At 56.7% G+C, this 27,997-nt stretch overlaps 4 protein-coding genes across 6 annotated transcripts; 3 read left to right on the plus strand and 1 right to left on the minus strand.

The window, feature by feature from the left end:
• The first annotated feature begins 1,761 nt into the window (after positions 1-1,761).
• Positions 1,762-7,088, plus strand: B3GAT3 (beta-1,3-glucuronyltransferase 3). Its single transcript, XM_055415744.2, has 5 exons — positions 1,762-2,581; positions 3,717-3,891; positions 5,224-5,584; positions 5,747-6,037; positions 6,627-7,088. The coding sequence occupies exons 1-5, from the start codon at positions 2,500-2,502 to the stop codon at positions 6,723-6,725; spliced, it is 1,008 nt and encodes a 335-aa protein (XP_055271719.2). The 5' UTR covers positions 1,762-2,499; the 3' UTR covers positions 6,726-7,088.
• A 439-nt stretch (positions 7,089-7,527) lies between these two features.
• On the minus strand, positions 7,528-9,381 carry ROM1 (retinal outer segment membrane protein 1). The gene is made up of 3 exons (XM_055415742.2): positions 8,430-9,381; positions 7,846-8,092; positions 7,528-7,746 (listed from the first exon to the last, which is right to left on the minus strand). The coding sequence occupies exons 1-3, from the start codon at positions 9,017-9,019 to the stop codon at positions 7,528-7,530; spliced, it is 1,056 nt and encodes a 351-aa protein (XP_055271717.1). The 5' UTR covers positions 9,020-9,381.
• A 37-nt stretch (positions 9,382-9,418) lies between these two features.
• Positions 9,419-18,834, plus strand: EML3 (EMAP like 3). Of its 2 annotated transcripts, none has more exons than XM_055415737.2 (22): positions 9,419-9,869; positions 10,721-10,892; positions 10,977-11,237; positions 11,332-11,442; positions 12,441-12,508; positions 12,675-12,798; positions 13,026-13,196; positions 13,390-13,459; positions 13,538-13,648; positions 13,889-13,984; positions 14,318-14,473; positions 14,637-14,778; positions 15,193-15,344; positions 15,426-15,551; positions 15,635-15,766; positions 16,220-16,287; positions 16,829-16,917; positions 16,989-17,086; positions 17,203-17,290; positions 17,784-17,882; positions 18,180-18,310; positions 18,393-18,834. In XM_055415737.2, exons 1-22 carry the CDS (start codon positions 9,848-9,850, stop codon positions 18,594-18,596), a joined length of 2,691 nt encoding a protein of 896 aa, XP_055271712.1. In that variant the 5' UTR covers positions 9,419-9,847; the 3' UTR covers positions 18,597-18,834. The 2 variants fall into 2 exon arrangements, with proteins under 2 accessions (XP_055271712.1, XP_055271714.1); XM_055415739.2 differs by having other exon boundaries at positions 10,980-11,237.
• Positions 18,835-19,000: 166 nt separating this feature from the next.
• Positions 19,001-27,799, plus strand: MTA2 (metastasis associated 1 family member 2). 2 transcript variants are annotated; one of them, XM_055415741.2, is made up of 18 exons: positions 19,001-19,630; positions 20,384-20,451; positions 20,829-20,922; positions 22,748-22,865; positions 22,967-23,030; positions 23,206-23,323; positions 23,567-23,669; positions 23,859-23,958; positions 24,132-24,320; positions 24,423-24,497; positions 24,623-24,681; positions 24,832-24,929; positions 25,038-25,177; positions 25,429-25,657; positions 25,978-26,067; positions 26,398-26,516; positions 26,608-26,750; positions 26,970-27,799. In XM_055415741.2, exons 1-18 carry the CDS (start codon positions 19,603-19,605, stop codon positions 27,133-27,135), a joined length of 2,001 nt encoding a protein of 666 aa, XP_055271716.1. In that variant the 5' UTR covers positions 19,001-19,602; the 3' UTR covers positions 27,136-27,799. The 2 variants fall into 2 exon arrangements, with proteins under 2 accessions (XP_055271716.1, XP_055271715.1); XM_055415740.2 differs by lacking the exon at positions 19,001-19,630 and adding an exon at positions 19,760-20,030.
• The last annotated feature ends 198 nt before the right edge of the window (positions 27,800-27,997 follow it).

Below are 27,997 nucleotides of genomic sequence, written 5' to 3' on the forward strand. Positions count from 1 at the left end.
CAGGCTCTAGAGCACAGACTCAATAGTTGTAGTGCAGGGGCTTAGTTGCTTCTCAGCATATGGGATCTTCCTAGACCAGGGATTTTGAACCTGTGTCTCCTGCATTGGCAGGCAGATTCTTTACCACTGAGCCACCGGGGAAGCCCAAGACTGCTTTTCTTTAGCAGTATTAAAAAAATTTGCGTTTGTATCAGTGACAGGAGATGGTTTCCTCCATTTTGCAGATTGGCCACAGCCTTAGAGATTATTTTAACAAGAAACTAGGTTGGTTGGTTTGGGAAAATTACTGCTTAGGATGGTTTATGCCGGTGAGGAGTTGGGGGTATGTTCAGGAAATTCCTCAGCTCAAGAAATATTTCCAGTTAATTCCCTGGGAGATAGGTCATCGCCTTGGCATCCCACCCCCATTCCTATTGTCATACGTTTATGAAGTGTGGGTCAGAGGAAAGAAACAGTACAGGATCCTGGAGTCAGATATCTAGAAGGCACATAGAAAACTGCACAATGGGGATTACATTATTTGGGGCAATCTCAGTTACTTACGGAGAAGGCAATGGCAAGCCACTCCAGTGTTCTTGCCTGGAGAATCCCAGGGACGGCGGAGCCTGGTCGGCTGCCGTCTATGGGGTCACACACAGTCGGACACGACTGAAGCGACTTAGCAGCAGCAGCAGTTACTTACCTGTAAGATGGGGACAAAAGTCTACCTCACACAAATGGACAGGTACTGTGACAACGCTGAAGAGCAATTTGCTCTTAAACTACCGCTGGATGTGCTGGGAAAACACTATTGATGTAAACTTCATCCCAGAAAGGGACCTGATTCCAAGTGGACATACTAGAACATCTACAAGAGGTTGATTAATCATTAATGAAATGCCAGAAATGCCCTTTGCTATTTTCCAGTTCATTATATCACTATGTTAGTTTTTGCATTTTTGCCAGGATCAAAACTCTGCAACATCAATTTTTAGAGTGATAGTATTCTAAATTGTGTTCTTTCTTGGTTCATATGGTAAAGAATTTGCCTGCAATGTGGGAGTTCCAGGTTCAATTCCTGAAGATCCTCTGGAGAAGGGAATGGCTACCTAATTCCACCAGACAGAGGAGGGTTATATAGTCCATGGGGTTGCAAGGAGTCATGACTGAGCGACTAACACACAGACATCCTAAATTGTATTAAAATTATCAAAGGATTATAGTGAGGATTATATGAGACAACCAGAGCACAGGCTTGGCAGTTCAGTTCAGTTGCTCAGTTGTGTCTGACTCTTTGCAACCCCATGGACTACAGCATGCCAGGCTTCCCTGTTCATCACCAACTCCTGGAGCTTGTTCAAACATGTCCATTGAGTCAGTGATGCCATCCAACCATCTCATTCTGTCGTCTCCTTCTACTCCTGCTTTCCATCTTTCCCAGCATCAGGGTCTTTTCAAATGAATCAGTTCTTCGCATCAGGTGGTCAAAGTATTGGAGTTTCAGCTTCAGCATCAGTCCTTCCAATGAGTATTCAGGACTGATTTCTTTAGGACTGACTGGTTTGATCTTGCAATCCAAGGGACTCTCAGGTCTTCTCCAACACCACAGCTCAAAAGCATCAATTCTTCCTTGCTCAACATTCATTATAGACCAGTTCTTTCATCCATACATGACTACTGGAGAAACCATAACTTGACTATATGGACCTTTGTCGGCAAAGTAATGTGTCTACTTTTTAATATGCTGTCTAGGCTTGGCACGGAGAAGGCAATGGCAAGCCACTCCAGGACTCTTGCCTGGGAAATCCCATGGACAGAGGAGCCTGGTAGGCTGCAGTCCATGGGGTCGCTGCTAGTCGGACACGACTGAGCGACTTCACTTTCACTTTTCACTTTCACGCATTGGAGGAGGAAATGGCAACCCACTCCAGTGTTCTTACCAGGAGAATCCCAGGGATGGAGGAGCCTGGTGGGCTGCCGTCTATGGGGTCGCACAGAGTCGGACATGACTGAAGTGACTGAGCAGCAGGCTTGGCAGGGCTGTAGATGTCACTCATTCGTGTAGCAATTATTTATTGAGCTACTGTTACTGCGAGCAGTGACTGGTGGATGGGTGAGTGAATGAATGTGAGAAAATACGCTCACAGGGACTGGAGATCAAGGAGGAGGGTCTCAAAGCCACTCCCACGTTACCTTACCTGGCTCCTGACCCTCGGCCACGCACGCTTAACACGCCGGATGTGACGTCACCCACTCCCGTGGTTCCCAGAACTAGGCAATGGGACCGGAAATTACCCAGAGGGAAGGGGGTGTGCAGACTGACCAGAAGTGGACGCAGACGGGCGCTGCCTGCGCTAGCTCTTGGGAGCCGCTCGAGACGAGTGTGAGGGGGCGGGACACGGGGCGGGGCCGCTGCAGGGGCGGGGCTTGCAGGCTGGCGGGCGGGCGGGGGGCGGGAACCCCTTGTCCCCGCCGGACCCCGCCTGCCCCCGCGGCGGCGGCGGCGGCGGCGGCGCGGCCATGAAGCTGAAGCTGAAGAACGTGTTCCTCGCCTACTTCCTGGTGTCGATTGCCGGCCTCCTCTACGCGCTGGTGCAGCTCGGTGAGCGGGGCGGGGCGGGGGTGAGGCGAGTCGGCCGAAGGGCATCCCGCCGCTGTGCATCCCGCCCTGGGGATGGAGCCCCACGCAGACCCCATTCATCCCGCTCGGTCCTCCTACAGCCCCTCTGCGGCCCCTGGGCGCACTCCCCTCTCCAGAACGCACCGCGGCTGCCCGCCGCACCTCGGGTGAAATCAGACTCCTTCCCAGAGCCTGCCAGGCCCCGCGTGATCCCGCCGCCGTCTGCCTCTCTAACCTCATTTCCCATCCCTCTCGCTCGCTCTGCTCCAGCCACACTGGCTTCATGACAGTTTCTCTAAAACCCCACGCTCGTTGCTCTCAAGCACTTAACCTGTCTCTGCCTGTAGTGCTTTTCTCCCAGCTCTTCCCCAGCTGCCTCTTTCTCATGCTTCAGGTCTCAGCTCGCTTACATGTCACTGCCTCACAGAGGCCTTCCTTGACCACGTAGCTAGAAGTCACTCTTACTCTGGGTTCTCTTTTAAGTCTCCCTCCTATTTGCTTCCGTCATAGCCCTTACCAGAGTTTCTAATAATTTTATTAATTTGTTTCTTTGCTTAGTGTCCAGCTCCTCCACTAAACTGAAACCTCCATAAGGGCAGGGACCATGTCTGTTTGGTTTCCTGCTGCAGCCCGGGCACCTAAGACAGTGCCTCCCAGGAGGAGCATTCAATAAATATTTATCCAGTGATGGAACCAATGAATTTAATGAGTCTTTGGTCACACAGCCAATGGAACAGATTGAACCCTGCCTCTTATGCAGGGATTTAGAGACTGGGCCCCTGCATGATTCTCAGGTATTTGAAAGACTGCCCTGTGTCAGGAGATCAACTTGTTCGTTATGCTTCCAGAAGGCAGAATTAGGCCCAGCAGGTAGAAAGGATGGAAGCAGGTGATCAGCTTAATAGACACATGAAAATTGTAATGGATGGAATTGTTAAAGTTGGAAAGGCGCTGCTAATTAAGGCAGCTAGTTCCTCACCACCCTAGGTGTAGAAAAGCTGTTAGAGAAGTTGTAAGGAGAGCCTCGCATTGGTTAGTTGAATGGGAAGGTTAATGGCCCTTTGGGATGCTGAACATCCTGTGGTTCTCTGCCCCCATTCCTGTTTCCTGGGACCAGGCCAGCCTTGTGACTGCCTCCCTCCCCTGAGGGCAGCAGCGGAGCAGCTTCGGCAGAAGGATCTGAGGATTTCCCAGCTGCAAGCCGATCTCCGTCGCCCGCCCCCTGCCCCTGCCCAGCCCCCTGAACCTGAGGCTCTGCCTACTATCTATGTTGTTACCCCCACCTATGCCAGGTATGGGCTCTGACTCACCCAGGATCTGCATGGACCAAGAGGCTGGGGTTGATGATGAGTTTCAGGAGGCACTGGGCCAGGGGATGTTCTTCAGGTTAAGGCATTGCCAAATGTCAGGCTAAATGAACCATATCATTACTCAGAAATCTTGGGGAAATTGTTTTTTTTCTATAGACAGTAGACGGGAGGACTTCCCTGGTGGTCTAGTGGTTGAGACTCCCAGCTGCCATTGTGGGGAGTGCGGGTTCAATCCCTGGTTGGGATTTCTAGGATCCGGCATGCCATGTGGCGTGGCCAAAAGATAAAGAATATAGACAGGGATGTGCCATGAAGTAGTGTAAAAAAATTCCTGAGAAATTTTAAGATACAACAATAAAGTTTCAAAGAAATTCTGAACTTGCCAAGTGAGTTCACTCTGACTCCTTAGGGAACTTTTGGTGAGGAAGTTTGAGAACCCCTTGACTAATGTAAAGTAGAGAAGGATTTGGCCATACAGTCATATGGTGGTCTAGAAATAGTTACACCAGCTGTTATTTAATGTGTTTACTCTCTGCTCCACACTGTGCTAAGTGTATTCCTTTTTTTTTTTTTTTTTGAATAAAATGTAGCTTTATTAGTGATACAAACCAACTGGGGAATGTGGTTTTGAAAGGAGCCAAAAGGGCTTGCTGACATCTGCCTGGAATCAGATGGCTGGCCCACCTAGGCTAGGCATCTTAAGACCCTCCCCTCTCCATGCACACACTGCCAACCCTGGGGCGGGCAGGCCCATCTGAAGGGCAAAGAAACTTACAAGAGACTTGGGGATGACCTTGGTTCAATCATTTTGGTCTAAGAAGACACTGCCCTCTGCCCAGCAATGACAGACATCAGGAGCCAGTGTCTAGAAGACTCCCCACCACAGACTCTATTTCTGTATTGTCTACAGAACCGGAAATCAAAAGGAGACTTGGACTTCTCTGGTAGTCCAGTGGTTAAGACTGCACTGCGAATGCAAGGGGCAGAGGTTCAATCCCTGATTGGGGAACTAAGGTCCCACATGCCATGCAGCATGGCCAAAAAGATAAAAAAATAACTGAGCGGGTGAGGGAATTCCCTGGTGGTCCACTGGTTAGGCCTCTGCGCTTCCACTTCAGGGGGCACAGGTACCGTCCCTGATTAGGGACACAAGATCTCACAAGCTGAGCTACTCAGCCAAAAAACAACAGGGAGTTTGGGTGCTGGTCAGGGAAATGTGAGGGTGCTAGGAGTGGCCCAGAAGAAGACATACGTACCTGCTGGAGTGGGCAAATGGTGGCCACCCCTTTCCCTCCAGCATCTTTCCCCCTCCAGGTTGGTGCAGAAGGCAGAGCTGGTGCGGCTGTCCCAGACTCTGAGCCTGGTGCCCCGGCTGCACTGGCTGCTGGTGGAGGATGCTGAGGGCCCCACCCCACTGGTCTCGGGGCTGCTGGCTGCCTCTGGCCTCCTCTTCACACACCTGGCCGTCCTCACCCCCAAGGCCCAGCGGCTCCGGGAGGGCGAGCCAGGCTGGGTTCGGCCCCGAGGTGTAGAGCAACGGAACAGGGCCCTGGACTGGCTCCGGAGCGGAGGGGGTGCTGTTGGGGGAGAGAAGGACCCACCCCCACCAGGTACCCGGGGAGTCGTGTACTTTGCTGACGATGACAACACCTATAGCCGGGAACTCTTTGAGGAGGTGAGCACTGGGATGGGGCTGGGGAAGCAGGCCGGTGGGACCCGCTTCATCATTTTCCCTGGGTGGGGAGTGGTGGGGCAGAGTGACTCAAGTGGTCCTTGCTGCTGCTCCTCTTCCTCTGGGCCACTTCCTGTCTGTCTCTTCTTTCCCGACTTCCTCTAGATGCGCTGGACCCGAGGTGTCTCAGTGTGGCCTGTGGGGCTAGTGGGTGGCCTTCGATTCGAGGGTCCTCGCGTACAGGATGGCCGGGTTGTTGGTTTCCACACGGCCTGGGAGCCCAACAGGCCCTTCCCAGTGGATATGGCAGGATTTGCTGTCGCCCTGTCTTTGCTGTTGGCTAAACCCAATGCCTGGTTTGATGCTACCGCTCCTCGAGGCCATCTGGAGAGCAGTCTCCTGAGCCACCTTGTAGATCCCAAGGACCTGGAGCCGCGGGCTGCCAACTGCACTCGGGTAAGGGGATGGAGGTGGGCATAGAAACCCGGTTCTGGGATGGACAGGAAATGGGAGAAGTGGAATGAGGCCCTGCGGAGCAGGATCGAGGATGGGTGCTCGAACGAGGAGAGACCCTGCAGAGCTAGCTTACTCTACTGAAGGGGAAGTCAGAGAAAGAAAGTGGTCTCTTGGCACCCCTGAGACAGAGAGAGAGTAAGGGATTAGGCCCCATTTCAGAGGCACTGGCTTCCCTTGTGGCTCAGATGGTAAAGAATCTACCTGCCATGAAGGAGACCTGGGTTCGATCCCTGGGTTGGGAAGATCTCTTGGAGAAGGGAATGGTAATCCGCTCCAGTATTCCAGCCTAGAGAATTCCATGGAAAGAGGAGTCTAGCAGGCTACAGTCCATGGGGTCGCAGGGTTGGAAATGACTGAGCGACTAACACTTTGACTTTCAGAGGCACTAAAGCCTCCCCCTCCCCCTGCCTTTCATACTTGGCAGCCAACATGGTGTGTGTCCAGGAGGTGGGAGGATCCGTTCTATCCTGAGTGCCCCAGAGGCTTGGCTGAGGCTGGGTCCGGCTCTAACTGAAACCTCCCTGGACAGGTTCTGGTGTGGCACACACGGACAGAGAAGCCCAAGATGAAGCAGGAGGAGCAGCTGCAGCGGCAGGGCCGCGGCTCAGACCCAGCTGTCGAGGTGTGATGGCAGCCCTACCCTGCCCACCAGCTCACCAGGCACAGAGCTGTGGGACTGTGCCCCTGGCCAGCCCAGGATGTGGTTTTCCAAGTCCTGACCCCTGAGAGCCAGGAGCGGCCCCTCCACCCCCTTCCCTGGCCTGCCATGTGGCACTGCCCACAGGCTAGGGACAAACAGCCCTCCTATTGAGCCAGACTGGCCCTGTCTGGGGCGGAGCAGAAAACAGACTCAGGAGGGAGGGCAGCTGAGTCACTGGGTAACTTATTGGGGCTGGGCATGCACTGGGGGGGCTGGAGGAGCTGGGCTGGACCCTCCCCACCTGAGCACGCTGACTCCCCCTCCTACCTCCAGAATAAAAACTCAACCTGGCGGGGCCTCTGTGTTCCTTCATACTTCCCACGTCAGGTTCTTGCATTTGTTTCTCACCAGGGTCAAAACCCTTGGGTCCTGGCTTCTCCATCACATGGAAATCAGTTCTTTCAGGGCCCCCCACCCCCTTGAAGAGAAAGATCAGGAGCTTCAGTCCAAAAGCTTTATTGAGTCTGTGCACCAGAAGTAGCCTCCAGGCCTTCCCATGTCATTTCTACCACCTTGGTTTTGTTCTTTTCCTGTCCCCTGGACTGTTCTGGCCATGGACTAGGCCCTAGGACACCTGGTTTTCTCTCCTACCCCAGTCCAGCTCACTGACTATCCTTAACCCTCTAATCCCGGATTCCCCCCTCCCTCACAGGGAGCCTATAAGGAGTTGTGAGCTTTCCAGTCTTGTCCATCCCTCCCCTTCCCCCCACCCCCATCCCCACCTTAAGTTCTAGGCCTCAGGTGGACCCTCCTTGGGAGGCTCCTCTTCTGGTGGGGCCTCCCCAGGTGCTGGCCTGTGGGGCCCTGCTCCCTGTAGCCAAGCTGTTTTCAGCATGTCTTTCAGCCCAGCAGGAAAGAGGTAGCCCTGGGCCTCTCCCTCCCCATCAATGACTCCTCCAAGCCCCTCCAGTGCCGTCTGCAGGTACCGCAGGCCCAGAAGTACCAGAGTCTGTGGGGGGAAGCAAGAGGCAAGAGGTCAGCAAGGGTCAGCAGTTCCAGGAGTCCCTGGGTTGGCGGTGAGGAGGCCTCAGACTCTCTGCTGACTTACCTGCAGCAGTAAGGTAACAGCCAGCATGTTGCCCAGTGTGCTCGCCAGCCCCTGCAAGTGCCCCAGTAACACCTCGTGGCATCCTTGGGACCAGAGGTTGAGGTTGGGCTGTCGGGGATCAAAGAGGGGGTGGGCGTGGGGGTCTGAGAGCTGGCTTTGCAGGCAAGGTCTGGGTGAGTGGGGATTACAGCAGGAGAAAGGGACCCCATCAATCAGATACAGGCCTTCCACATTGCTCTGGATCCGGCTGCAAAGGGAGGGGCAGGGGTGTTAGGATATCTGGAGATAGAGGCATGAGGGAGAAGCTGCAGGGCACAGAAGCTGAGAAGGGAAAAACCAGGGAAACATTTACCGACTGCTTTACTATGCCAGGCAGGCATAATTCACTGATCGTTACAACAGCTCCGTGAGATGGTGGTTTTATCATCTCCAGTTTACAGACACATGGGCCCAGAGCAGTTTGGTACCATGCCCTGGGTCACACAGCTGTTGCCCCATTCCCTCAATCACGAGATGAATGATTGCCTATCTGGGTGAGGTGAAGTTTCTAGCAAAGAGAAGGAGGGGAGAAGCAAGTCACTCACTCAGCCACGTCGTGGTCATTGGGATCCAGATAACGGCTGCTGACCCACTGGACTCCAAACCAATCCTTGTAGCCGTGACGGCCGCAGCAGTGGTGCCTCAGCTGCAGCTCATCCAGCAGCCGTTTAGCCTGACAGCGTCCGGGCACCTCTGTATCCTTGTAGTGAGCCAAGGCAGCCCCCAGGCCCTCTTCCAGCCCCGTGTCCAGAGTCCCAGGTAAAGCCAGGGCTAGTCCCAGGGCGAGGACCAGAAGCCCCCCGCCCCCAGCTGAGCCAGCCACCAGCAGCGGGCCCAGGACCCCTCGCCAGGGAGGGTATTGTTCTGCATCCAGACTGGCCCGGCTAGCTCCTGAGCCCACCAGCCCTGTGCCCAGAGCCACCGCACTGGCCGCCAAGGCAACCTGGGGCAGGACAGAGAAGGGGCAGGAGGGAGCCAAGAAGGTACCAAGGTGCCACAGCTGGACCAGGAGGTGCCCGCTACAGAGGAGGGTGAGGCCACCGACCAGCATGAGCAGCCAGGAGAGGAGCCAGAGCCCCTGCGCCAGACGGATGCGGGGCTGGAGGGGCAGGACCAGGGGCAGCACCGGCGCCATCTCCCATCTCTGCCCGAGGGACAGCAGAGCTGTCAGGGGCTGGGGTTGGCCGTGGCAGGATGCTGCGTCAGCCCGGCCCGGCTTGAGCTGGGCTAATGCCACCCTGACCCCAATACCCTGGGCATCCTCCCGCCACAGCCTTAATAACCCGCCGTCCGGGTCCCCAGCCAGTCCCGGGTCGGGATGCCTCGGCTTTGCCCCTGAGGGAAAGCCCCGCCCCCGGGCAAAGGGCCGATTTCGTGACCCCGCCTCTGCCCGCGCGCGGAAGTGGGGAGGGGCTGGTCGGTTCTGCCCCGCAGAGGCAAGGGGCTGGGGGCGGAGACCTCGGGCCCCGCGCGCCTTCCCGGGTCCCCGGGGAGTCCGAGGGCCAGGATCCCGGAAGGGCCCGGAGGGCGGTGGCCGGAGGGGACCCGTGGCTGGGGGGGGCCAGAGGCTTGGCCCCGCCCCCATACGAGCCGCGAGGCCCGGACAGGGAGGGGTTAGCAGGCGGCCCGGCCCCCCCTCCCGCGCTTCCTGGCGGCTCCGCGTCCGGGGCCTGTTTGTGCTGCGGCGCTGGGGCCCGGGACGGCCCCGCCACCCCACCCCCGGGAGCCGAGAGCGGCCCGGGGCGAGTCCGAGGCCCCGGCGAGCCCCAGAGCCTGCGGCCCCCTCCGCACAGCGCCCCCTCCAGGCCCTTTGCCCGCGCCCGACAGCGCCCCCGAGGGGGTGGCTCGGCTCCCCCGCGCGCGCGCCCCGGGGTGCTTCCCCTTCCCCTCTCCCTGGCCATGGCCCCCGCGGCTTAGACGCCTCCTCCTCCGCCGCCGCCGCTCGGAGCAAGCCGGGGGCCGGATGGACGGGGCCGGGGGGCCCGGTGAGTACGGGGCGGGGCGGGCGGCGTGCCCCTTCCCGGAGCGCCGGCCGGTCTGCCGCTGCCATTGCCCGACGGCTGTCCCGGGCGTCCCCTCGTGCTCCTTGGCCCCGGGGGGCTCCGAGCATCCTCCACTGTTCCTCAGGCCGCTCCCCCTAGTTACTTGGGTCCTCCAACTGTCATTTCGGACTTCGACAACGCCATCCTGTCCCCCGTATTACTCTGGGCCCCTCCAAAGTTTCCGAACCTCCTGTGTTACCCTGGGCTTCCTTCCCTGCTTTGTTGGGTCTTTTACTCCTGACCTCCTCTGTAACCCTGGAACCTGCGCTGGGACCTCTGCTCTCCGCTGCTAAGCCTCTCCTGTCACTCCGGACCTCTTCTCTTCTGAGTCCTCAGGATGACTGTCCTCTGAGTCCCCCGCTTCTCTCCTGGAGCTCCCTCGCAGTTTCTCTGCCTTCCCTGGAGTCCTGCGGTTACTCTGGGCTGGGCCCTGTCGTCCCTCACCCAGCACTGCGCCTCCGTCTGTGGTTCCCACGTTCCTCGGCAGAACTCCATATTTCCCCCCTGGTACTCCATGGTACTCCCTGTCTTTGCGGAGGCTGGGACAGGCAGCAGGAAGGGAGCTCTGCCAGGTTCCTCGCCTGCCCTGCCAGAAGGAGGCCCTTGATCCTTTTCCCACCGTCTCCTCCCCTCTGGGAGCGCTTCCAAGCCTGGAGTTGCTTGGAGGGGGCAGTCCTATTGGACAGATGCAAAGTTAAGGGGAGAGAGAATCCCCTCAAGCCTTTCCCCAGGTGTGTGTGTGTGTGTCGGGGGAGGGGGTGTGACATGCTGACGGCTTCTTGCCCCTTTCCCAGGTGAGGGCCCAGCTCAGGACGCCCTGCAGTCCTTGAGCCGGCGGCTTCAGGTGCAGGAGAAGGAGATGGAGCTGGTGAAGGCAGCCTTGGCAGAAGCTCTTCGCCTGCTGCGGCTGCAGGCACCCCCCACCTCCCTGCAGGACCCTGGCACCCTGGGCCCGCCAAGGGACAGGTATGCACGTGGTCATACCCTCCTCCTCCTCCTCCTCCTCGATGGGGCCTCTAGGGCCATCAGGTTGATGCACTGTCTCCCCAGCAGCCCCGCAGCCCCCCCAGGACTGCCACCCACATGCAGCCCCTCCTTGGTGAGCCGAGGCACCCAGACGGAAGCAGAGATGGAGGTGGAACTATCCCCTGGTCCCCCGAGGCTGAGCAACGGGCCCCCAGCCCCTCCAGGGGGCAGTGAAGAACCTAGCGGGACCCAATCTGAAGGAGGGGGCAGCAGCAGCAGTGGCACGGGCTCCCCTGGCCCCCCAGGGATCCTCAGGCTGGCTCAGCCCCCGCAGCGCACTGACACGTAAGTGTCCTGTGGCAGAGGCTGGGAGGGGAGGGCAGATAGGGGAGCCCCAGCGGCGGGAATGACGTTCACCTGCTCACTGTGCTCTGCCCAGGCCACGGAGAAATTCTTCCTCCTCATCCCCCTCAGAGCGGCCTCGCCAGAAACTCTCCCGGAAGGCAGCTTCCTCGGCCAACCTGTTATTGCGGTCAGGGAGCACAGAGAGGTGGGCGAGGCTCCCCCGCCCCCACCCCGCCCCACACCAGGCTCAGGTTCTTGACTTTCCACATCCCTCACCTGGCTTCCCTGGGTGGGGTGGGGGGCCTCATTGCCCAACAGGAAGGAAGGAACAAGCGCTCCTGGGGCGCCTGCTGTGTACCTGGCACTGTGCCAACCCCTCGACCTCCTCCATCTCATTCAGTCCCCACGACATCCTTGGGGGGTAGGTGGTCTCATGCTGTTCATTGGCCAGGTGAGGCTCAGAGAGGGTAAGTCATTTGCCTGGGGTCACACAGCTAGAGCCAGGATTTCAGCCCATCTCTTCCTGACTCCAGATGCCACCGAATCACAGCATCCCTTTCAAGTTCCCAAGAGGGTTTTCCGAAAGTATTCGTGGTTTCCATGGGTGACTCTCCTCAGAGTTCAGCTCTCTTCCCCCACCCCAGACTACCACGCTTTAGAGAGCAAGGGGGAAATCCCAGTGGATTGTCTCAGAGTGTGTACAGGCTCCGGGACACCTGAGTGTTTATTTTCACCCTATCCTTGGCCTTGCCTTTATTCTCGGAAGAGAGATTGTCATCTTATTATTCTCTAATGACAGTGATCTCTGGAATTCACCTTTCACTTTCCCCTTGAGAGATAAGGACTTTCCTGCTGACCTCTCGGATCCCCGAGAGGCAGGGCTGATGGACCTTCTGGAGTCACTATGGGCCCATTTTACAGATGGAGAAATGAAAAGGTTGATAGGCAGAGGCCTGGTGGTCCGGAGGAAAGTGTCACCCCACACTACCTCTTAGACCCGTGCTTGGCCCCCTTAGTCTCGGACTTCTCACACCTTACATGGAGCCCATCTCCTCCAGAGCCCTCGCTGCTCACGATGCAAACTTAAAAGTGTGCAGAGGTGACTGTGATCTCTAGGGTGATCTGCTTTCTTGTGTCCTGCCCCTCCTCAGTTCTGTCTTGGGACCTGAACATGGTCCCTGTGCTTTTCTTTCTGCCCAACAGCCGTGGGGGAAAAGACCCCCTCTCCAGCCCCGGCGGTCCTGGCTCTCGGAGGAGCAATTACAATTTAGGTATGTCCAGAGGGATCTGGAAGAACTTGGATGATGGGGTTGGGGCTACAGCCCCAGGAGCTGTTTGGCAGGGGAGCTGTGAGGTATGGTGGCTGGAGCTCTGCCCTGACTTTCCTAGAAGGAAAGCTGCAGGATGGTGGTTGACACCTGCTCCTTTTCACTGTAGAAGGCATCTCAGTGAAGATGTTCCTCCGAGGCCGCCCCATTACCATGTACATCCCATCTGGCATCCGCAGCCTGGAGGAGCTGCCCAGCGGCCCACCCCCGGAGACCCTCAGCCTTGACTGGGTGTATCCTGCCCCCTTCAACCCCTTGGCAACCAGCCTTCCCATCAGGAATGCTCCCCGCCCCCTGTTTTTTACGGTTTCCTCCTGGGTCTGCAAGCAGAGGAAGACCTCTGAATCCTCCCCTTCTATCCTCTGCCAGTGGCGCTGCTGGTCGGAGCTCTTGTCTTTCTCCTCTTTTCCTCACTGTGCCCTTGATCCAACCCTTTCCTTGACCATGATCCCCACTCCAGGTATGGGTACCGGGGTCGTGACTCCCGCTCTAATCTGTTTGTGCTGCGCTCTGGGGAGGTGGTCTACTTTATCGCCTGTGTGGTGGTGCTGTACCGGCCCGGGGGAGGCCCCGGGGGCCCTGGAGGTGGGGGCCAGAGGCACTACCGGGGGCACACGGACTGTGTTCGATGGTGAGGGTCCGAGGGCTGGGCAGTGGGCAGCTCACGGCGTGGGGAGGGCGGGCTTGGCAGAAAGAGGGTCTTGGGTGGATGCGGAGAAGCAGGAGAGGAGAGTGGGCTTGCTGCTCTGCAGGCCCAGGGACGGTGTCCTGGGTGGTCTTGAGAGACCGACCCCCTTCCCTAGAGTGTCTCCTCCCCCACTTAGCCTGGCTGTCCACCCTGATGGTGTGCGTGTAGCCTCAGGACAGACAGCCGGCGTGGATAAAGATGGAAAGGTAAGGCCACGGTCAAACACCAGGGTGAGATCCCGGCCCGACCCTCCTTCACACCCCTGACTCCGTCTCCTCCACCAGCCCCTGCAGCCTGTGGTTCACGTCTGGGACTCCGAGACGCTGCTGAAGCTGCAGGAGATTGGACTGGGGGCCTTTGAGCGGGGTGTGGGCGCCCTGGCCTTTTCAGTTGCGGTGAGCTGGCCCTGGCACCTCGAGGCCCCCATTTCCTTGTCTGGGAACCCCCTTCTTGTACTTCACCAGGAAGCCTCGGAGGTCCTGGCCTTCCTGAGCCCCGCCCAGCGGGTTCTCCTAAGAGACACGTGGCTCTTGCTGCTCTCTCTGCCTGTCTTGGCGCCCCTCGCCTCCTTTAGACCCTGAACCCCCTGGCCGCCAGGCCTCACTCGGCCCCTCCGGTGTGTCGTCTGGCCTCAGGATCAGGGCGCTTTCCTGTGTGTGGTGGACGATTCCAACGAGCACATGCTGTCCGTGTGGGACTGCAGCCGGGGGACGAAGCTGGCTGAGATCAAGGTGAGGTGTCCAGGGGCGGGGTGGGGTGCGGAGAGCTCCAAACCTCCCAAACGCGAACCTCCCTTCTGACCAGGTCCCCGGGAGCAAGCCTCCTAGCCTCTCTGAGGCCATGAAGTGGGGACCATAGAGGTTCTTACCTCACGAGGGACAACGTGTAAGGCGTTAGTGAGTGACAGAGACTGGCGCTCTTAGGGGACCAGGGCCTTGGAGGAAGGGTTGTCCTGAGGGTTCTGGACCTCAGTGGACCAGTCATCAGGGTCCCAGTTGAAGACAGTCTGGTTGAATGAAGGTGTACAGGGCTTGGGGTGGCTGAATCTAGTATCTTCCCTTCAGAGTACAAATGACTCAGTCCTCGCCGTTGGCTTCAACCCTCGTGACAGCAGCAGCATCATCACCAGTGGGAAATCCCACGTCCACTTCTGGAACTGGAATGGTGGAACAGGGGTTCCTGGGAATGGGACCCTCACCAGGAAACAGGGTGTCTTTGGGGTGAGGCGTGGATGGGTGCGGGATGCGGGGGAAGGTAGAGTGCAGATGAAAGCATTGGTCTGAGTACTATAGACCCTAATGCTACCCAACTCCCAGTGGTCCTGTGACTTTGTAGTCTTTGCCCTACCCTTTGACCTCTGCTCTCTGCTCTCCTTTCCCCTAGAAATACAAGAAGCCCAAGTTTATCCCCTGCTTTGTGTTCCTCCCTGAGGGAGACATTCTCACTGGGGACTCAGAGGGGAACATCCTCACCTGGGGGCGGAGCCTCTCAGATTCCAGGACCCCAGGCAGGGGCGGGGCCAAAGGTACGTGATGGGGGTGGCATCCTGGAAGGCTAGTTCCCCAGAGGGTCTGTGAAGACAGAGGAGAGGATTTCCCATCCTTTTACCTGGGGAGTTGATGGGCTCTGTCAGAGGGTGGGGCTCTCTAGGCAGCCAGAATAGAAGGGGAGTGGGCAGCATGGCAAAGAGAGGGGGCTGGGGCTTTGGAGTCTGTCAGGTTCTGCATTCGCCTCTAGTTCTGGCCTTTAGGAAGTTACCTCATTTCTTTGAACCTTGGTTGTTCAGTCTGTAAATTGGGGAGAAGAGCCAAGGATCAGAGACAGCATTCAGCGGGCACTTAGCAACTGGGAGTTATTACTCTATTGTGACCGCCTAGGCTGCTCTTGTTCCCTCCTTCCCTGCACCCTACAAGCATGACCACCTGGACTTTGCCAACAGAGACCTATGGGATTGTGGCCCAGGCCCATGCTCATGAAGGTTCCATTTTCGCCCTGTGTCTCCGGCGGGACGGGACTGTGCTGAGTGGTGGTGGCCGGGACCGCCGGCTGGTCCAGTGGGGGCCTGGGTTGGTGGCCCTTCAGGAGGCGGAGGTGACGGCTGGCCTGGGGTCAAGGGAAGGAGGGGGACAAGGAATGGGCAGGGGGCCCCTGACGTTCTGCACCCCCTTGCAGATTCCTGAACACTTTGGGGCCGTGAGGGCCATTGCAGAGGGGCCTGGCTCTGAGCTGCTGGTGGGCACCACGAAGAATGCATTGCTGCGGGGAGATCTGGCCCAGGGCTTCTCCCCTGTAATCCAGGTTGGGGGGGCCAAGGGTTTCGGGGAGCAGGGAGGGAAGAGCTGTGGGGGAGGGGCAGAGATGACAGCCGTGCTCCGCTGCAGGGTCACACGGATGAGCTCTGGGGGCTCTGCACACATCCCTTCCAGAACCGTTTTCTCACCTGTGGCCATGACCGGCAGCTCTGCCTCTGGGACGGGGAGGGCCATGCGCTGGCCTGGAGCATCGACCTCAAGGTAGAGAGCTCTGTGTCCCCGTATCCTCGCTGTCACACCTACCATGACTTCTGTGGCCACCACTCCTTCCCCAACATCTGCTTCCCTTTTGATCCCAAAGGCAGCCACCTTGCACAGGTGTGACTGTACTGGCTGCTAAAATATTTATTCTCCTGTACTGATGGTGCCAGTGTCCCTGGATACTGTCCGCCCCCCAACCCCTAGACCTCTTGAGCCGGCAACTAATGGTTAATCTCCCGCACAGCTGGGGGTATCAGTTCTGGTGGCTAAGTGTTTTGAGCAGCATCTCTGTTTAGGCTCCAGAGGCACCCTGCCTGCCATCCCAGGTCTCCTGTCCCTCTCCTCCTTGGAAGGGGGGAGGCTTTGCCGTTGTTATCAAGATGACAAGGTATCCATCTTGTTTCCCTCACTGGAAAGGCATCTTCTTGAATTCACCTTCTCCCCCCTTCCCAGGAGACTGGTCTCTGTGCTGACTTCCACCCCAGTGGGGCCGTTGTGGCCGTAGGACTGAACACAGGGAGGTGAGAGGGAGCCAGTACTCTTGGGAGGGGAAAGCAGGAGGTATGGGAAGGGTTTCTGGTAACGGGGAGGGGCAGTGGAGGACTGTGATCACTGCCTGTTCAGGAGCCTCAACTGCACCCTCCCACTCCTCAGTGCTTTTCCCTGCAGCCTGGGTCTCCCTTGCTCTCCTGTGGCAGCTGTCATCACACCCTCCCCCGTCCACTCCCCCTCCTCTGGGAGCGGAGGAGGTGGCAGCTCCGGATAGAGGAGCAGGGGATGGGCGGGGCATAGGGGAAACTAACACAGGGAAGCAACAAGCTTACAGAATCCACAGAGCCCTGTCTTTGGGCTCTTGGACTCCTTTTCGGAAGGTATCAGGAGCCCCTCAGCTTTTATCTGCCCTTAGCCCCTTTCTACTTCCCAGCATATGGATGCAATGGCAACCTCCCTGTCTGTTTCATAGCCTTTCTTTTGGTGTCTCTGAGGCTGTCTGACTTGCCAACCCGCACCCTGCTCGGGACAGGTATCCTCACACCTGTTTTCCACCTCCTTCCCTTCCAGGTGGCTGGTTTTGGATACAGAGACCAGAGAGATTGTGTCTGACATCACCGATGGCAATGAGCAGCTATCAGTGGTCCGGTACAGCCCAGGTGGGAGCCACCTCCACCCTGGACCTAGACTCATCCCTGGCCCTTCCCTCTCTGAGTGACTGTCTTTGTAGATGGGTTGTACCTGGCCATCGGTTCCCATGACAACATGATCTACATCTACAGCGTTTCCAGTGATGGTGCCAAGTCCAGCCGTTTTGGCCGCTGTGTGGTGAGGAAGCTGGGGTGGAGGGTGGGGCTTTGCCATAGCAGGTAAACTAATGCCCTTCTGGGGGTTGGGGTGGGAAATGGTGGCTGCATTTTTAGTCTCTTGACCCTTGCTCCCAGGGTCACTCCAGCTTCATCACTCACCTTGACTGGTCCAAGGATGGGAACTTCATCATGTCCAATTCTGGGGACTATGAGATCCTTTACTGTGAGTGACAGTAGGGGAGGGCATGAGGAGAGGGGAATTGGGGTGGGTTTTATTCATGTGTGTGGGCTCTTGGTTGGGAGGGGATGAAGGAAATGTGGGGGAGCTCCCAGTAGAGAGGCAGTCAGATAGGGGTTGAAGATGAGTTTATACCAAATAGGAGAAATGTCATTGGACAGAAAAACCACACACACGGTTTAACACTGTGTCTTGTTCCCACCAGGCCTTAAGAGAGTTGAAAAATGTACTAGGAAAAAGATTGTTTTGGAAAAGTTTCTTGGGACAGATGTGGAGGGGTTGACTTATCTAGAGCGGAGAACTTCAGATGAGAACTCAGGGAGAACAAGGGGCTGGGTTTTGCCCTGGGCTGAGGGCTACCACTCTGACCAGATCACTTGCGGTGGCCTCAAGCCAGTCTTTCCAATTTGGCCTCCCATGTCATCCTCCCCAGGGAGGGCAGGGTGAGAACTGAGCTGGGTGGTCTCCGTCTCCCCAGGGGACGTGGCTGGAGGCTGTAAGCTGCTGAGGAATCGCTATGAAAGCCGAGACAGGGAGTGGGCCACCTATACCTGCGTGCTGGGCTTCCATGTCTACGGTGAGAAGGGGCGCAGGGCCGCGGAAACTTGCGGGAGTGTGGGGGGACAAGGTGCAGCCCGCCTGGGGCTCGGAATGCTGGACATGTGTAGGGGGTGGACGTCAAGAAACTGGCATATCCAGCCCCAGAGCCCGCCCCCCAACCCCGACCGGCCCTCGGCCCTCGGGACTGGAAAGGATTGCCTGGAACGTGGTGGGTGGGTGGCCGGGCTGCCTGAGCTGGGGGTGGGGGACATGGTGCAGCTCTGGACCGCGGGTGGGGGCTGGGAGGTCGGGCTGAGGCCGGCTGCTGTGATAGGCGTGTGGCCAGATGGCTCGGATGGAACTGACATCAACTCCCTGTGCCGCTCCCACAACGAGCGCGTTGTGGCCGTTGCCGACGATTTCTGCAAAGTGCACCTCTTCCAGTACCCGTGCGCGCGCGCCAAGGTGAGGCCTCCCGGGGCCTCCGGGGCAGGGCGGGCGGCCGGGGTCTCGCGGCCGCTGCAGCCCCACCTTCTCTCTGGCCCAGGCGCCGAGCCTCGTGTACGGTGGTCACGGCAGCCACGTGACCAGCGTCCGGTTCACGCACGACGACTCGCACCTCATCTCGCTGGGCGGCAAGGACGCCAGCATCTTCCAGTGGCGAGTGTTGGGCGCTGGGGGCACGGGGCCGGTGCCCAGCACGCCCTCTCGAACCCCCTCCCTGTCCCCTGCCTCCTCTCTTGACGTCTGACCCCTGCCGGACGGGACCCACCGGCCCTGCAGTGTGGCCCTCCCCCACCCACCCAAATCCCCCAGGACCCGGGCGACCCTGTCCTCGACTTCAAGACATTCCCAAAAGCGCATTTCCCTGGAGGGGGCGAACGGCACCCCTGCACACACTGTATAGACCCGCTGGCTGAGCCGGGCAGCCCCAGCCTGGGCCCTGACTCCCGCTGCCTGCTGAGGGGCAATAAACCAAAAGCAAAGTCGCCTCCCGGTCCTTTTGTGGGGCGCGGCTGGGCGCCTCGGGGCTTTATGGAGGTGGGGAGGAAGGCAAAGGGGAATGCGGAAAAGGTGAGGGAGGGTGGACTTTTCATGCAAATAACAGGCAAAGCCTCTTGCAAATAACTGCGAGGCTCAAAGGCGCTTCGAGTCTTTCGCGGCCGCAGGCGGAGCTGCAAGACTCCGGCTAGCAGAGAGTTAAGCCCAACTCCTTTCCCCGCCCTCGGAGGCGGGGCCGAGCCGCAACGGAAATAGCCGAGTGCCGGGCCGCGGTTGGCCGGAGGGAGCCGAACTTCTTCCGGAAGTAGCCGAGCTTTGCGGTCTTGCTCTCCGACCGGAGCCGAGTGCTGGGCCTTGTTCTCCGGATTCGCCGAAGGTGTTCCGGAAGGAGGCGAACCCCGAGGCGGGCCAGCAAGTCTTCGCGGCGGCCCTGAGAGTCCTACGTCTGGTGGGGCTCGGCGAGGGCGGGGGTAGCTGCAGCCTGCCTCCGGTCCGGCGGGATCCGAGCTCGTTCCGGAAGAAGCCGAGCGGACCGGCGCCGGTCTCGACGTCCCGGGCGTGAGGCTATAGAGGCGGCGGCGACAGCGCGGGCCGGGATGAGCCGCGACGGCTGAGGCTGCGGAGGCGCCGGCTGCGCGGGCCCGACTGAGACTTCTGCGAAGCGCCGGCCCCGCGCTCAGGGCTTCGCTTCGAGCCCTGCCCTCGGGAGCCGCCCGGACCTCTTTGTGCGGCCGGAGGCGGCGGCGGGAACGGCCATGGCGGCCAACATGTACCGAGTGGGGGGTGAGTACCGGGCGTTGGGGGCTTCGGGGCTCGGGGCGGGAGAGGTTGGGCGCTGGGGTCAGAGAGGCTCGGCCCCCAGCGGCGCGGGGAACCGCGTCTGGGGCGGCGTGGTCCAGAGCGCGGACCGGAACCGGAACCGGGAGCATGGGGAGCGAGGGCGCGGGGATCGCGACGCGGCCGGGCTCCGAGACTCCCGGGGAGGCTGCGGGCGGCCCGACGGCACTCTCAGGGCAGCGTCTGGGCCGCCGGGGTCGTGGAGTGGGCTTGCGAAAGTGGTTCCAAAGGGCTGACAGGGCAGGCAGGGGGCGCGAAGGGCCGGGGCGACTGCTTGGCCAGCAACGGGGGAGCGGCCGGGAGGTTTCCTCTTCGCAGGCGTTATTGTGCGCCTCGGTTCGCAAAGGTGGGGGCCCGGTACAGGAGTGAACAGTTGCTCTCTTGACTGAGACCGGGGTGCAACTCCATCGCTGAGTTGTGGGGAGTGCTGAGCAGGGGAACCCCCTGCTTCTCTTGTCTCCTCTTTAAGGCTCACTTTTGAGCGGAGGATCTAAGAACTGGGTGATTAGGGTTGGAGGGTGGAACGTCCCTCCATTATTTTCTGCTAGTCTGTACATTTCCACATTTCAGCGTCCTCTCTACCTAGACCCTTATCTCCTTTTGGTCTACTCAGGCCTCCTTTCGCTCCTCCCACTCTGGTGCTGGACTCTCCCATCTACTCCTCTGATCTTCCCGGTTCTTCCCCACCCCCTCCTACAGATTACGTCTATTTTGAGAACTCCTCCAGCAATCCTTACCTGGTTAGAAGGATTGAAGAGCTCAACAAGGTGAGTGGAGCAGAGGCCCGCCACTCCCCCCTACCCCCCAACCTCCGTCTTCTTTTTTCAGAGATCTGTAATTTCAGGTGAAGGAGAGACAGAGACAGCAGAAACCCCGTCCCAGTACCCACGCGTATTCATTCATTGATTTATTCCACGCATGCAGGAAAGGCTGTTGAGAGCTTAGTGGGGACTTTACTGTTCTGTTTTTTTGGGGGGCCAAGGAAAGGGATTTGGAAATCTGTTCTTAAATGTGAATCGCTTGATTCATAATTTGAGTTTTTCTTACATCCTTTAGAAACTTGTTCACTGATGTTAGCCTCTTCTTTATGAATTTCCACTTTCAAATGATTAGTTTTCACCACCGTTTTTTTTTCTCTCCTTAGACTGCAAATGGAAACGTGGAGGCAAAGGTTGTGTGCCTTTTCCGGCGAAGGGACATTTCTAGTAGCCTCAACAGCCTGGCTGATAGTAATGCCAGTGAGTGACTTTGTCCTCATCCCCGGTTTCCCTGTCTCCCCCTGCCCATGATCTGAAGCCTGGGCATGTCCCTGCAGGTGTTCTCTTGTAGCATGCCCAAGGCAGGGGTGTGAGTTTGGGGGTGGGAAGTGCCTGATGCAGAGGGAGGCCTGTTTTTACATGTTGGGTTAGAAGCAAGGTGGAGAGGCCATGATAAGGAAAGCCAGAATTTGGCTTGTGTGTGAGTGTGTATTTGTGAATTTGCCTTTGTGAATAGTGTATGTAAAAGAGATGATAGTATTTAAATCGAGGATGAGGAAGCACTTTAGAGAAGCAGACATTCTGGGGGACAGTTTCGGTTATGTTGGGATGATAGGTGGTGACTGCAAAGGTCAGGTGAAGAGAAGAGATTGTACTGGAAGCCTGCATAACAGGAAAGCGGGTTTTTGGTGTGATCGTGAGGTGGTAAGGCTGCATTGATGGGGGAAAATAGGAAGCCAGGAACATTTTCTCACCCTTTTCCTCTATTGTCACCTGGCCCTGTACTCCATTTTACATTTTTCCCTTTTCTTTTCACCCTATCCTGTTTTCTTGATGCTTTCATCTTTTTAGATACACAGCCTTCTGTTTTCTTCAGTTTCTTTTTCCTTTCCTGCTTTGGCTTTCTTTCCCCTTTCTTTTGTTCTTTCTAAATTATTTTCCTTATTTTAGGCTTCTTTGAGCATTGGGCGTGAAGGGGTTAAGGAGGACCTGGGCCGACCAAGTTCTCTGGCCCTCTGGGGTTTCCAGCCCTGTCTGGCAGGGGCTGACCTTGGTCTTGTCCAATCGGAAAGGCTGTAGGGGGTGTGGTCCCCCTTGCCTTAGCACAGGGTTTCCGGAGCACACAGGCAAGGGGTGGAGCCTCCTGCACACCCCTGCCCCCCCTTCTCCTTGAGGTTGGGAACAATGCACCAATGAGCCTGGGCCTGTGGCTCTTCTGCCCCCTCCCTGTTTGGTTGGCACCCAACCAAATTAACCCTTTCCACTAAGGTTTCAGGGCAAGTTGCAGCTCCTTGGGGAGGAAGCTGTTGGCACTGGCTTGAGAGGTACTGTCCTTGAGAGCCCCTCAAACATACTCTTATTAGCCAAGTAGAAAACAAGGGAGTTAGGGTTGCATGTGATGTTTAAAAGCAGAGTCTCCTGAAATTTGCAGAGGAGCTGGTAAACACAATCTTGTGTGATGCTTTTATTTATTTATCTTCACTGAATTTCGGGACCCCAGGTAAGTTTAGCAAGAAAGAGACAAGTGCGATATTCTTGCTGGGCCTGGTGTGGGCCGATTTGTGCTATATGAGTAGTATCTGAGCATTGGCACCTGGGTTTGCCGTGTGTTTCTGTGGCAGCCTTTGTACTCTGAGCGTGCGTGTGTTCAGTTGCTCAGTTGTGTCTGACTCTTTGTGACCCCATGAATGTAGCCTGCCAGCTCCTCTGTCCGTGGGATTTCCCAAGCAAGACTACTGGGAGCAGGTTGCCATTTCCTTCTCCAGGGTATCTTCCCCACCCAGGGATCCAACCCTGTCTCCTGCGTTGATTGGCAGGCAGATTCTTTACCCCTGAGCCACCTGGGAAGCCTCTTGTACCCTGAGCAGCTCTTCCCTAAGAGCACTCATTAGGGATGAAGAGATGGGAGCACATGTGATGGCGACAGGGGAGGGCTAAGAGGTAAGGGTGGTGTGGTAAGGAGATGGAAGGCAGGGCCCTGGGGAGTGTGAGGAAAACATTAAATATCTTCCCTGGGTTAGCGTTTTTAAGGTGGCTTCTTTCTAAATTAGTTTCTGACTTGCTTTCTTCCTCCTAAATCTCCCAGGGGAGTTTGAGGAGGACTCGAAGCAGCCAGGGGTGTCGGACCAGCAGCGACATCAGCTGAAGCACCGCGAGCTTTTTCTCTCTCGGCAGTTCGAATCGTTGCCAGCCACCCACATAAGGTATGGGGCGGCCAGGGCCACTGCGGCTTGCGTGCACTTCTTTAGGAGGCGGAGAGGAGGGGCATGGGCTCACCCAGGGTTTTCTGACCTCTCTCCTGTAGGGGGAAATGCAGCGTGACCCTCTTGAATGAGACAGATATCCTGAGCCAGTACCTGGAAAAGGAGGTGAGAAGTGTTGGGAGAAGAGGGGAAGTGGGTATTGCCCCGAAAGGCAGGAAGAAAGTCTGACTGGGATGAGGTACAGGTTGACAGGCTGCCTTCGTGGGAACTCCGGATAACCCCCGTGTCCCCTGCCTATGAGGACTGCTGTCCTGCTTACCTTCTCTCTCTCTGTCTCCAGGACTGCTTTTTTTACTCACTGGTGTTTGACCCTATGCAGAAGACACTTCTAGCTGATCAGGGAGAGATCCGAGTTGGTTGCAAATACCAAGCTGAGATCCCAGATCGCCTAGCAGAGGGTATGCAGCAGGAGAGACTGTTACAACCACTGGGATATCCTAAGATCAAAGTCTCTGAGTGGTGGGCCTCGGCTTTGTGTGGTGCAGAGTCTGCGTGGCTCTGTGTTAATGACCCGGGTAGAACGGGACCTTGGGAACCTGAAGGGGGCAGATGGGCACACAGGGAAGAGATGTCTGAGAGTTAAGGTGGCTAATAGAATCCAAGGAGATGAGGTGTTATTGTGTCATTTCCCCACTCCCCAGGAGAATCTGATAATCGGAACCAACAGAAGATGGAGATGAAAGTCTGGGATCCAGACAACCCTCTCACAGACCGGCAGATTGATCAGTTTCTCGTGGTGGCCCGGTGAGGGTGGGTGGATGGGGAAGATGGGCTGTGGGTGGTGTGGACATAGTTCTGAGTCATGTTCTTAAGAGATGGACTTTAATTATTTTGGGCCTGGATGTTGTCCCTTTTTTTCCCCGCCTCATCTGGCTTGGTTGCTCAGCCCACTCGAACTTTCTTCTTTCCCTGACTTCTCACTCTCTCCCTTAGAGCTGTGGGGACCTTCGCAAGAGCCCTAGATTGCAGCAGCTCCATTCGGCAGCCAAGCCTGCACATGAGTGCAGCCGCTGCCTCCCGAGATATCACCCTGGTGAGCAAAAGTTGGTGGGTAGTTTGGTAGGCTGTGTTTTGTGGGAACCTGCAGAGCCTCGGGACTCTGCAGGGAGGAGGTTCTCTCTGAGGTGGGGGGAGTACTTAAAGAGCAGCAGGGGAGTGATGCTGAGAGTTTCAGGTCACCTGTATTGCTTCCCACCTTTCCTGTAGTTTCACGCAATGGATACGCTGCAGAGGAACGGCTATGACCTGGCTAAGGCCATGTCCACCCTGGTGCCCCAGGGCGGGCCAGTGTTGTGTCGGGATGAGATGGAGGAATGGTCAGCCTCAGAGGCCATGCTGTTTGAAGAGGCCCTGGAGAAGTACGGGAAAGACTTCAATGATATTCGCCAGGACTTTGTAAGTGGCTGGAGCTAGGAGGAGAGGTGGAAGAGGTGGCAGATGAGGGAACCAGGCTCTGGGGCCAGATCCCAGCTCACCCTCTTCTCTCTGTCTCTTCAGCTACCCTGGAAGTCACTGGCTAGCATAGTTCAGTTTTATTACATGTGGAAAACCACAGACCGATACATTCAACAGGTAAGGTCTGGGCTGGGGAGGCTGGACCAGAGGCCCCCTGCTCACCTCTGCCTTTGAAGTTGATGACACCCCCCCACCCCCCGCTGAGATGCTCTGATCCTTTTTTCTTTTTCTTCTTCGCACAGAAAAGATTGAAAGCTGCTGAAGCAGACAGCAAACTAAAACAAGTCTACATCCCTACCTAGTAAGTATGATGGGTGGGGTATGTTTCCTTTCTCTGCCCCTAACCTGTGCTTTCCTAAGTGATGGGGGGTGCACGGGAGACAGGGGCAAATTATTATGGGGACAAAGTGGAAATCTCTCCTTGACCAGTTCCTGGTTTCTCTCCCATTAGCACCAAACCAAACCCTAACCAGATAATCTCTGTGGGCTCAAAACCTGGCATGAATGGGGCTGGATTCCAAAAGGGCCTGACTTGTGAGAGTTGCCACAGTGAGTTGCAGAGAGGGATAAGGGGTGCCGGGGTGAGTGGGGTGTTTGCCTGAGAGGCTCAGGTGGCATTTTCCTCCTGACCATTCCCTCCGCTCCATGCTCCCGCAGCCACACAGTCTGCCCAGTGGTACGCCTGGGGCCCGCCCAACATGCAGTGCCGCCTCTGTGCTTCCTGTTGGATCTACTGGAAGAAGTATGGGGGACTGAAGACCCCAACTCAGCTTGAGGGGGCTGCTCGGGGCACCACAGTAAGGATGGATGAGGGGCAGGTTGGGGAGAGCAGTAAGCTAATGGATGTGAGCTTTAGGCGAAGGCCAGAACACCCAGCTCCAGTAAGGTGATGGCTTGACTGCAGGTGGCGGGGGTGGTACTTGGTGGTTGGGGAGCCAGGTGGTCAGGACAGCAACAAAGAAATCAGGTGGGAATAAACCCTCTGCTGACAATGGAAGAAGGGAGCCTTGGTGACTGACTGTTCTCCCTTTATTCTATGTCCTTCCAGGAGCCACACTCGAGGGGTCATTTGTCCAGACCAGAAGCCCAAAGTCTCTCCCCCTATACAACCAGCGCCAACCGGGCCAAGCTGCTGGCTAAGAACAGGCAAACATTCCTGCTCCAGACCACGAAGCTGACCCGTCTTGCCAGACGCATGTGCAGGGACCTGTTACAGCCGAGGAGGGCTGCCCGACGACCCTATGCCCCTATCAATGCCAACGCCATCAAGGCAGAGTGTAAGGGCAGGAGTGCTGGGCTGGTGGCAGGTTCGGGTTACTGTGGCCAGAGACCAGGGTTTTCTCTGGGTGTTTAATGACAGCAGGGATAATAGGCTGCAAGGATTTGTTAGATTAGACATGGTTCCTTGGGACTTCCCTGGTGGTGCAGGGGTTAAGACTCCATGCTCTCAATGCAGGGGGTGCAGGTTCAGTTCCTGGTTAGGGAACTAAGATCCTGCATGCTGCACAGTGTGACCAAAACAAAAAGACACGGTTCCTGGCCCCCGAAGAGACCTGAATAGTGACACTCCTTCAAAGCTTTCATCTTTGTTCTCCAGGCTCCATTCGACTTCCTAAGGCTGCCAAGACTCCACTGAAGATTCACCCTCTGGTGCGGCTGCCCCTGGCAACTATCGTCAAAGATCTGGGTAAGAGATGGGGAGCTAGATGACTCAGGGTGGGTTTAGGATGGGGAGCCGCTAGGTGGTATCTGGCTTTTATTATCAAGACCCTTCTCTTCCCCTGCTTTTTTCTTTCTCACTGAGTCCAAAGAGGTTTAGTCTTAACTGTACTTTTGTAGGATAAAAATGTACTTCTCTATCCAGTATAATTACATACTGATTGATAAGAACATGTTCATATGTGACTTTCTAAATACTGCTAATTACTTGTCAGAACCCTCTCCCATCACTACTTTTGGGTATTCATAGAGAAAATGTGAACATTCTCTAAGGTTTCTTTTAATTTTTTTCTGACAGTGGCCCAGGCACCTCTGAAACCAAAAACACCTCGGGGTACCAAGACACCGATCAACAGAAATCAGCTGACCCAGAACCGGGGCCTGGGGGGCATCATGGTGAAACGGGCCTATGAGACTGTGAGTGGGCCGAGTGGAGTTGGTTGGGCTTTTTTATCTGATAGGTGTCTGGGAGTCCCCTCTCTCATTGTGTTGCCCCACCTTTTTCCAGATGGCAGGAGTTCCTTTCTCTGCCAATGGAAGGCCTCTGGCCTCAGGGATTCGCTCAAGCTCACAGCCAGCAGTGAAGCGTCAGAAACTCAACCCAGCTGATGCACCTAATCCTGTGGTGTTTGTGGCCACAAAAGATACCAGGTAGGGAGCCCGCCATGGGAGGGGCCAAGAAGTCAACAACCCAGATTGGTGGGTATGGAAAAGGAAATAGGAGGATCTGAGCAAGACCAGCTTCCCGAAAACTGGGTTGCAGCAGGGGATGCTAGGAAAAGATGGGCTGGAAAATGGAATTGTAGTGGAATGTGGAGTTTCACCTTGAAGGTCTTTGGTTTTTTCGCTGCCTCTTCTCTTGCCGGCCAGAGCCCTGCGGAAGGCTCTGACCCACCTGGAAATGCGGAGAGCTGCCCGCAGGCCCAATTTGCCCTTGAAGGTGAAGCCACCGCTGATGGCAGTGCGGCCTGCAGTCCCTCTTCCTCCATCGTCACATCCTGCCAGCACCAACGAGCCCATTGTCCTGGAAGATTGAGCACCTGTGGGGAAGGGAGGTGGGCTGAAAGCTAGAGGATGGGTGCACAGGGCACCGAGCCTCCCTTCCCTCTAGTATCAAAGGGAAAGAGGAATGAAGGAGGGAGGGAGCAAAGGAGTGTGTCCTTGGAGGGGCCGGGCGCCCTCTGGTGGTAGCACTTGGAGGCGTGTCCCCTTCTAATGCCTCTCCATGCCTGGTGGTGGAGGGCAGATTGCAGGAACTTGGCTCATTGTGGGAACCTAGCCTGTTTTGGAGGTAGGGCCCACAGTTGTCTTGGACAGTTTTGGGGGGAGGGTTTTTTAATTTTTTAAAAATTTTGCCTCCCTCTGTGAAAGGGGGTGGGGGAGGGGAAGAGTAAACAGATATCCGGTGGTGGTATCTGATTGGGGGAGGGGGGCGTGCACTGCCATGACTGCCATGTCTTTTTTTTTTTTTTCCTAATTGGGGGTTTCTCTTGCCGTCCGGTGTCCGGACTTTCCTAATTGGAGTTTGAGGCCCCTAAGCTGGTATCAATTCCAGCCTATGCTCGCTCTTTCCTTCCCTCCCTTTGTCCCCTCTGCCTTTTGTACGCCAGTTCTCAGAAATAAAGACCTTTTGTCTGTTTTTTTAACCTCGGATTCTGTAATTGGTTCTTATAGTAACAAATAAAAAGCTGTTTTCTTCAGCTCCTCCTGGCTCAGCTATTCTCTGTGTGTTTGTGTGTGTCTGGTGGCTTCTATAGGAAGGTGTGTGTGTCTGGTGGCTTCTATAGGAGGGTGTGTGTATGCGTTGGGGCGTATATCTTGGATTGGGAAAAGGACAAAGCACAATAGAGAAGGTGCAGATGGGGCTTGCTCTGGGAACAGCTTTATGCGCTATGTAG

This window comes from Moschus berezovskii, chromosome 25, assembly GCF_049115385.1.
Source record: "Moschus berezovskii isolate FMDL1 chromosome 25, NW_MosBer_1.0, whole genome shotgun sequence".
NCBI classification, from domain to species: Eukaryota; Metazoa; Chordata; class Mammalia; order Artiodactyla; family Moschidae; genus Moschus; species Moschus berezovskii.

Bases quoted from the DNA above. Each gene is read 5' to 3' on its own strand.
- MTA2 (XM_055415740.2), top strand. From the start codon at position 19,775: ATGGGGAGCGAGGGCGCGGGGATCGCGACGCGGCCGGGCTCCGAGACT. The intron at 20,452-20,828 runs GTGAGTGGAGCA...TTCTCTCCTTAG, and splicing joins GGATTGAAGAGCTCAACAAG to ACTGCAAATGGAAACGTGGA. The intron at 22,866-22,966 runs GTATGGGGCGGC...TCTCTCCTGTAG, and splicing joins TTGCCAGCCACCCACATAAG to GGGGAAATGCAGCGTGACCC.
- EML3 (XM_055415737.2), top strand. From the start codon at position 9,848: ATGGACGGGGCCGGGGGGCCCG. The intron at 13,649-13,888 runs GTGAGCTGGCCC...GTCTGGCCTCAG, and splicing joins CCCTGGCCTTTTCAGTTGCG to GATCAGGGCGCTTTCCTGTG. The intron at 17,883-18,179 runs GTGAGAAGGGGC...CTGCTGTGATAG, and splicing joins GCTGGGCTTCCATGTCTACG to GCGTGTGGCCAGATGGCTCG.
- ROM1 (XM_055415742.2), bottom strand. From the start codon at position 9,019: ATGGCGCCGGTGCTGCCCCTGGTCCTGCCCCTCCAGCCCCGCATCCGT. The intron at 8,093-8,429 runs GTGAGTGACTTG...CTCCCTTTGCAG, and splicing joins AATGACCACGACGTGGCTGA to CCGGATCCAGAGCAATGTGG. The intron at 7,747-7,845 runs GTAAGTCAGCAG...TTCCCCCCACAG, and splicing joins CTGTTACCTTACTGCTGCAG to ACTCTGGTACTTCTGGGCCT.
- B3GAT3 (XM_055415744.2), top strand. From the start codon at position 2,500: ATGAAGCTGAAGCTGAAGAACGTGTTCCTCGCCTACTTCCTGGTGTCG. The intron at 5,585-5,746 runs GTGAGCACTGGG...GACTTCCTCTAG, and splicing joins GCCGGGAACTCTTTGAGGAG to ATGCGCTGGACCCGAGGTGT. The intron at 6,038-6,626 runs GTAAGGGGATGG...CTCCCTGGACAG, and splicing joins GGGCTGCCAACTGCACTCGG to GTTCTGGTGTGGCACACACG.